The 8,223-nt window shown below is 38.4% G+C and overlaps 1 protein-coding gene across 2 annotated transcripts in view; it reads right to left on the reverse strand.

The window, feature by feature from the left end:
* Positions 1-7,151, reverse strand: part of LOC103901770 (cytochrome b5 reductase 4) — a 40,443-nt gene extending 33,292 nt beyond the window's left edge. For both annotated transcript variants that reach the window (XM_009282705.2, XM_009282704.2), the window contains exons 1-3: positions 7,002-7,151; positions 3,935-4,035; positions 1,499-1,583 (exon numbers count right to left, since the gene is read on the reverse strand). In XM_009282705.2, coding sequence (XP_009280980.1) covers positions 1,499-1,583; positions 3,935-4,035; positions 7,002-7,128 — 313 coding nt within the window. In that variant the 5' untranslated portion in view covers positions 7,129-7,151. The remainder of the gene's footprint in view (positions 1-1,498; positions 1,584-3,934; positions 4,036-7,001) is intronic.
* Between the last annotated feature and the right edge of the window lie 1,072 nt (positions 7,152-8,223).

Here is an 8,223-nt window from a genome sequence, read left to right on the forward strand (position 1 = left end):
TTTTGTTTTTTTTTTTTTTTTTTTTTTTTTTTACACAGACGGCAACCTTTATCCAACAAATTTTAATATAGCAAAATGAATAGAGCAGTCCTATTACAGAGGAAAGCAGAAGAAAAAGTGAACAGCAGAAAATGGACTGTCATAGCTGGCAGGGGCAAAGACATGTTTGTTTTTTACTGACTGGCTCTCACAAGAACTCCTTCCAGTTGCAGAAAAGTTAGATTAATGAAATCAGCAAAAGTCAGGTTTACTTTTAAATTTCTAACTCAGCTGACAAAGTGGCTGTAACTTGTCTGTAACACCTCAACTCCATGAAGCAGTTATGCTGTCGAGGTTCCTTCATACTTTGCAGCATTTACCTTAAAAGCTCCACGCTGGAATTAGCTACCTAGCAACATGGAAATGTAAAATACTATTCCCCTTCACATACAGAACAAACTCAACCTAACTGTTAGGCGATAGGATCTAAGCGCTAAGCAAGTATGCGGTGCACCTTGTCAGAAGTTGAAGAGCTACAAGAGATGGCTGAATTTGTGAACTAAAGGATGCCACAGAATTTGAGAAAAACAGTTGCAAACATTAATTCTTTCATGTTTTCACTGCAGTTTTGCTACGGGTCAATATTCAGTAATAGTGTCTGCTTCCTAGGTATAGGAAGTTTTTGCTGTGGCCTACAAACCAAAACAAATACCAAAGATTAAAGTCTCTGGAAACCATCACCAGCATTTTAAGACAATATACTACATCTCTTGCTGTCCTGGCTCAGAGGAGTCTGTTGTATCAGCAAAATTTTCTCCAAGTAAATTCAAACTAAAGGACCTAATAAAGTGTTCTGGCCATAAAGTGTATTCAAATATCTCAATACATATGCAACTTGCCAGACCTATGTTTGGTGCTGAAATCACCAGATTGAAAATACTGACTTTTATTTCAAGATGAGAGCGCTGCCTACGATAGTTTGTCCCCTGGGATCAGAAGAAGAAAGAGGGATCTTGGGGAAAAAAAATATATATTTATTTCTATATACATACACACATAACACACACACGTGTCTGTTCTCTGATGACTAAAATCAAAAGAAGAAATGTAGCGGTACATTACTTATAAAAGTCCTCATACATAAAATAGTTTTATCTTCAGGTACCTGCTGTAAAAAGACTGAATATATGCAACAGCCTTCATCTCTATGCAAGAATAGAGACTCCCCTTGTAAATATGGTGATTTAGGATTTCTCATAATTTACACACGTGTCTGTTCTCTGACGACTAAAATCAAAAGAAGAAATGTAGCGGTACATTACTTATAAAAGTCCTCATACATAAAATAGTTTTATCTTCAGGTACCTGCTGTAAAAAGACTGAATATATGCAACAGCCTTCATCTCTATGCAAGAATAGAGACTCCCCTTGTAAATATGGTGATTTAGGATTTCTCATAATTTCCAGAGACCTCTGGAATAAAGCATAATAGAAATTATTTCATTCTTAAAAACCTCACCTTTTGGAGCAGCAATAGGCTTAACAGCCATTCTCCCAACAAGACAGTCCTTCAGCATGGATTCATAATTGACCCAACGATGAACCTATATTAACAAAATTGGTTTTCACAAAATTTGTAATTCTTACTATGTTGTTCTATGCACTGAAATAGAAAAGTTCATTTTTGTACAGTGGTTAATGTAATTAATTTAGCAGTGGTTTTTTTTTTTTTAAACACAGACACTCATTATTGCATCATTCAGTACTTATTTTTACTTCTATTACAGATAGCATGTAATTAAATGAAAAAATAGGACCATGAAAAAGTGACAATAGTTTAATTTATTCATTTTGTTTTGCAGTATCTGAACATCATAACCTTGAGCTACAGAAAATATTTCAGAAGAGCATTTTTATGATGTATGCTACGCAGTTAACAGAATAAAGACCTTGTCTTTACCACAAGGGTAATTAGTCTTGTTTAGATACAAGTGAAGGGAGAAGGGATGAAGGAAACAAAGATTTTGAATAGTAGTTTAGACACACAAACAGTTCCTACCAAGTTGGCGTATTTCTGTTTGTTTCTGTCTTACTATCACTGAACTATTTGGAAATTACCTATTTTAGAAAGTCAAATAAAGTGAAGAAACACAGTAGCTTTACAGACCAGAACTGGAGAACTTGCAGAGAAAATGGATGGCAGAAAAGCCAATTCTGATAGAGCATCCAGGATAACATCACAAGAAGAGAAAAGGAAACAAAGTGCTGCATGACAAATGTGAATGGTATGTAGAGATTTAAAAATAAAAACTTTAAACTGGACAAGCTGAGGAGACGTGATAAAGAATCCCATCCACAAGTTGTAGTTTCCTCATATACAGACAACAGAAAGAAATGAAGGATTTTGAATGACAGTTTATTTTTCCAGAAATTTGAAACACTAGCAACCTACCAAACTCTTAAAAAGATCCGTATCTGACAGACACAGAATGCTAAAGCAGATGGGATAATAACAGAAATGCCTCCAGAACACGAAAGACATCAGCCAGAAACAAAAACGTAAACATCCACAAGTGTAGTTTCCTCATATACAGACAACAGAAAGAAATGAAGGATTTTGAATGACAGTTTATTTTTCCAGAAATTTGAAACACTAGCAACCTACCAAACTCTTAAAAAGATCCGTATCTGACAGACACAGAATGCTAAAGCAGATGGGATAATAACAGAAATGCCTCCAGAACACAAAAGACTTCAGCCAGAAACAAAAATGTAAACAGCATATTTTAAGGATCTGAACACTGCTTTCCACTCCCATGACAAAACAAACTAAAAAAAAAAAAAAAGCGTAGCAAGTATGTATCTGAACTTAGTAACAACTTGAGGGGCTTCCCCAAATATTCCTGATGTCAAGATTTCCGTTCCCAAGTACATCATGCAATACTTGACAGTGATCCAGCTACAGAATCCCAGGCCACAACTTGACACTGGATGAACTTTTAGGAGAGAAACTCCAAATTTCTTGAAACCAGAGAATTATGCTCAAATCCAACACTTCATTTGTGAAAGAGTTAACCAAAGATACACTTAAAGCTAAAACATCATCACTTCTTTATTTACATTCATTGTTAAAAACATTTTGCAAATAAAGGCATAACATACTGTGATGCATGAACTGTAAAGGGATAACAGATTTCCTTTCAGAAACAGAGGAGATTTCCTTTCTGCTCTTTCCCGGTTTCTCAGACAAACCTTGCGAGCCAAGGAGACTCAAAGAATGTCTGTTTCTAAAAAATACCAACTCGGTGAATCATCTTTTACAGCAGCAGGTTTGCAAGCAATTCCTTACAGAAAGTACACCCATTCTGCAGACCATTTATTTTCTGAGTCTTTTCAAAACATTTAAAGAAGTGGTAAACAAAGAAGAGACCAACTGTCATCTTGCGATTTGTTCACAATCAGTTAACAGCAGCCCCGGAGAGCAGCCCCAGCATTTCTTCTTAGTACTTTGTTCGCTGACAGTGCAGCGGCCAAGCTAATAGACGAAAGAATACTACAAGCATTTGTCAAAAAGTGAAAGTTCTGAGAAGAAAATGCCTCTCAAACAGCAGCAATTAGTCGTTGTAGTAATTTATTAAGAAGGTGGTATCTCCAGTTCTTGCTAGCTTTATTGCTATTTCTGCTAAAAAATTAATTTAATAAAATGGTCAAATTGAAGCATCATTCCAACAACATAAAGTCACATTTTCGTTATTGTCTTTTGGTACAAAGTTGAAACTACACGCCTCTTTCAGCACACATAAGTGCCATTCTGAACAGTAACCCATTGCCCTTCCTTAGACCCGAAAGTTCAAATCACCATTTCCACTGGAATGTCCTAAAAATAATCAGAAAACGTGCATTTTTCAAAATACCTTTCAGTGAGCAAGTGTCATTCGCTGCCAGTTGTTCTCACCTGATCAAAGAGATCTGTACCATCAGTTCCTGCTGCTTTCATTAGTTCATCCTCACCACCGGGATGATATTCCATGTATGGTGTGACATTATATACAAATCCTGAAGAAAATGAAATAAAGAAACGTGAGCAGCATTTCTACCACCACTCCTATCTCCAGGACCAGGTGAAAGGTTAGTGCATATTAAACAGTGTAATGGCAAACAGTAGACATGATTGGAACAAACAGTATGACTTTCCAAAAACAGAAACAAAAGTTACACAATCGTATAGAGCACAAGGCATATCTTATTACATAGAGAGGCCAATCCTACAATGCCATACCACCTGTCCCAGTGAACGTCGGGAGAAACCTGCAGGGTTAAGACTTTAACAAAATAAACCCTTGAAGTTGAACACGATGTATCCTAGCTAGGGGGTAAAAGAACCAGAGGCCGGTTTAAAGAGAGACATAAAACTGAGCTAGTTAGCACACAGAATTGCTTTCACTGTCCCTTCCAATTAAGTTACTCCTAAAGTGCTGTCATAGTTGTTTCCCTATCACCTATGGAATAAAATGCCTATGGGAATGAACTGTCTCCCATAAGGAAAAACTGCTACCATCAGCGATTAAATTTCCATTCTTCAGATTCAGCAATATAAAAAACTAAACATAGCCTATGCTCATTAAAGGCTTACAACTCTGGTACCAAATTTGTCCCAGTAAAAGGGCTCAGCATTCTTTCCACATGAGTACTATTCTTCACACTTCCAGGGAGATAAAACAATGTTTCTTCATAGGTCTGAAATTATGAAGTCCAATTATTGTTGCGAGTAATTAGAGCCTGAAGAATGCAGCTATAAACAGATTTAACTACAGACATATTGCTGCTTAGAGGACTATTGCAGGCCTACCTAGCAGAATATTTAAATTTAATATTTATTCACTCTCATTATCAAAACAGGAAGCTACCAGAAGTGGAACCGTGCCAGTGCTTTCATAAGAAGCTTTTAACACATTAAGAAGTGTACATTAATTACTTCAGAAGGAGAGGTAGGCATTCAGCACTGGGCCAAGGGGAGACATACTTGGGACAATCCTAGTTGGTAAGAACAACCATCCCAGACAACAAAGGAAGGATCTTTGCATATTTTACTGACCTGATCTTCTGATGGATGTATCCACTACGCCATCTTGCGTGCAGCACTGATTACTGCACACAAGAAAATGTAAGTAAATATCTACATAGTTAGGACTTCCTGAATATTAGCCAAATGTTCAATTTACCAAACTTGCAGGAGCAAAAGAAATCTCTCATATATATCCCTCACACTTTTTTTAACCCCCCTGACATCCCACTTTATATATTTATGGCCTATATGACAGCTTTCTTTGACCATCGCCATACCGGTCTTTGAATAAAGTTAGCTCCTAATCTTCTTCTGCTTCACATTCCTCTCATCAATTTCTGCTCTTTCGTATAGAGCTAGTCTAACTACCAACACAAAGATTTAATTTAGCTTTTCCACAATGGTGTTATTTTACTACCTGTCCACATACCAGGTCTACAGATAATCTACCAGGATTCTCAGTTATGCTGTTTTTTTCATCAGTAGTTCTAGAACAAAGAAGAGGCTGAGATGGGAAAATTTAAAGACAGATACAGAAGCAGCATGATGGAGTTCTTGTAAAAACCAACCTCAGAGATACAATCACGGGGGGGGGCGGGGGGGGAATTCTCAGTTATGCTGTTTTTTTCATCAGTAGTTCTAGAACAAAGAAGAGGCTGAGATGGGAAAATTTAAAGACAGATACAGAAGCAGCATGATGGAGTTCTTGTAAAAACCAACCTCAGAGATACAATCAAGGGGGGGGGGAGGGAGGGAAGAGATTAAAAACAAAACAGAAACGTTTTTAAGCAGTGATTCTTTTGCAGGAGGAGATGTCCCTTTTTGTGAGAGAAAAAAAGAACAGATCTCCACAGTAAATAAGCTTTCTTTAGCTCTCCTCCCAGTATAGTTTTGCTAGTATGTGCAAGAGCAGCACACAGAGCATTAACAATCCTATTATTTTGTTCAAAAGCCAGCACTGAATGACATTTTACCCTTACCTTCACTCTCATCCCCTTTAATGCCCAACAAAACCCTAGTTGCCCCAATAAAGAAATTCTTAACTTTTACCACTAACATGAAGCACTCTTCCTACAGAAAGGTCACAACAGCTACTCTTATCTTCTTAATCTTCATAGGAAGCACTGTTATCTCATAACAAATTTAAGGTGATATTAATGTATTTTAGCCTCTAAATAATTAAACTAGAGAGTAAACATTTTACTCCTTTCTGTAAGACAACTAGGAACTTCATCTTCAGCACTGAAAATACTCTTCTAGCCAGCGCTATTGCTCCAAACCACCTTTCGCACACTGTTAACTTATAACATACAATACTTTCAACTTTTGAGCTAAAATTTCATAAAAATAATAGTGTAAATAGAATGGCTCAGTTACCACGGGTATTTGTTATGCTAGATACAGATTACAACTGCTCTGTGTGGTAACTGTCATTTGCCTTACTAAATTTTATGAAGTAATACATGGCCTTACATGCTTATTTCCCAAAGACCATTGTACAGATTTAAGTAACATTTTTAATATTTGTATGTCTCTAGATGCTTTAAAGCAACCCCTAAAAATATTCAGCTGCTAAGGATGATAAACTCTCCAAGACTGAGGAGTGTAAGTACACGTCAGCATTTTCAATACCTTATTCTTGCTAAGCCCTTGTTGTTTGAGGCACCACTTATAATCTTGTGTTTTGTTATTTTCATATGCAAACATAAAATCGGGATAAAATATGCCCACTTGGAAGACTTCTTAAGAAAGGCTTGAAAGCAAAGAAAAGCTTTGTTACATAAAACCTCTAACTTGAACAAAGTTGTGTCCTTTTACGTCAAGATTACACCTGGCCTAAACATAGATGGCACACAGTTTGTTTTGGGGTTGTTGTTTGATTGGGTCTTGTTGCTTCTTAAGTACAGAAGAGAGAGGCTAGACAAAAAAAAGCCGAAGCAACATCACAGCAACCAACCTCTTATACATATCCAGCAGTCCTCCTTTTTGTTGTGCTTAGCAAGCTCATCTTCGGTCACTTCAATTAGCTTCCCTTTTAAACCAGCCAAGTCCTTCCCACTTTTAGTTAGTCGAATCCAATCCATAAGACTCCTTCCTGGTTTTAAAGGTACCTGAAAAATAACAAATGTACAAACATTATTAACTCTAGAGGAAGAAAGAGCCATTCAATACACTTTTTTAAGCTCCTAAGAAGGACTCGGGCAAAACAAGAAATAACACAACCTGTATTCTTCACCGATATTTGGGAGCCCTACTCAGCAGTAAGGATGCTTAAGGAAACTTCCTACATAGAAAACCAGGCAAGGGAATTACTGAACATTAACAAACATTTAAACGACTCTTCCCAAAGCAAACTGCAGATACCAAGTCCTCCTGTGATGGTAAAAAGTTTTTATCAGTGTCATTTGAGTTATGGCCTGGAAACCTACAAGCAACAAAGAGAGATTATGAAAATCACGGCCAGGTAGGACAAGGTAGGAAATTTCACCTTCGCAGCCTTCATAAAGACTTTCTGCAAGCCCTACAGCAACTGAAAATGTCACCCAGAGAAAGCTGGGGCCAAGTCTTCTAGCTTACCAGGGATGTATTATCCATGGCCTGCCTGAAAGGCAGAGCAAAATCCTCAGGGTGTCTAGCATCTTCCTTTGCAACAGCACCACAGACTGGGAACCCCTTTGATCCAAACTCTAACAGCAGGGAGCAGGGTTAAAGAATCACGGTCTTACAAAACCAGAAGCGAGAAAACTAAAGGGCACACAGACCCATACCACTTGATGCTACTTTAGTCTAAGTACGAGTTTGCTTTCCAAGTTAGGTCTGCAGACACCAAGTGCCCCCCAAACCACTCCAAAGACAGAGACCCGTAAAGTGTAAGCTGTGCGCAGTAATTTCAAGCTGGAAGTCTCCGTCTCTGCACAGGAGGAACCCCGAGACAGCCTGGGAAGGCAAAGCAGGAAGCGCTATCACCACCGCCTTCTAAAACGAGAAGTACTAAGTATTTTTCAGCGACGCAGCAGAGCCAGCCCCTACCCTGGGGGCCCTGTCACAGCCGCCGCGTCCCCTCGGCGGTTGCTGGAGAACGAGACCTCTCGAGGGAAGCGGCCAGAGGTAACCCTGCCCCAGCCGCAACCCGGAGCCGACCGGCAAACCACAGCAGCTCCGCCGAGAGAGGAGAGGCC

This window comes from Aptenodytes forsteri, unplaced genomic scaffold (assembly GCF_000699145.1).
Source record: "Aptenodytes forsteri isolate BGI_AS27 unplaced genomic scaffold, ASM69914v1 Scaffold245, whole genome shotgun sequence".
In the NCBI taxonomy this organism is placed as follows: Eukaryota; Metazoa; Chordata; class Aves; order Sphenisciformes; family Spheniscidae; genus Aptenodytes; species Aptenodytes forsteri.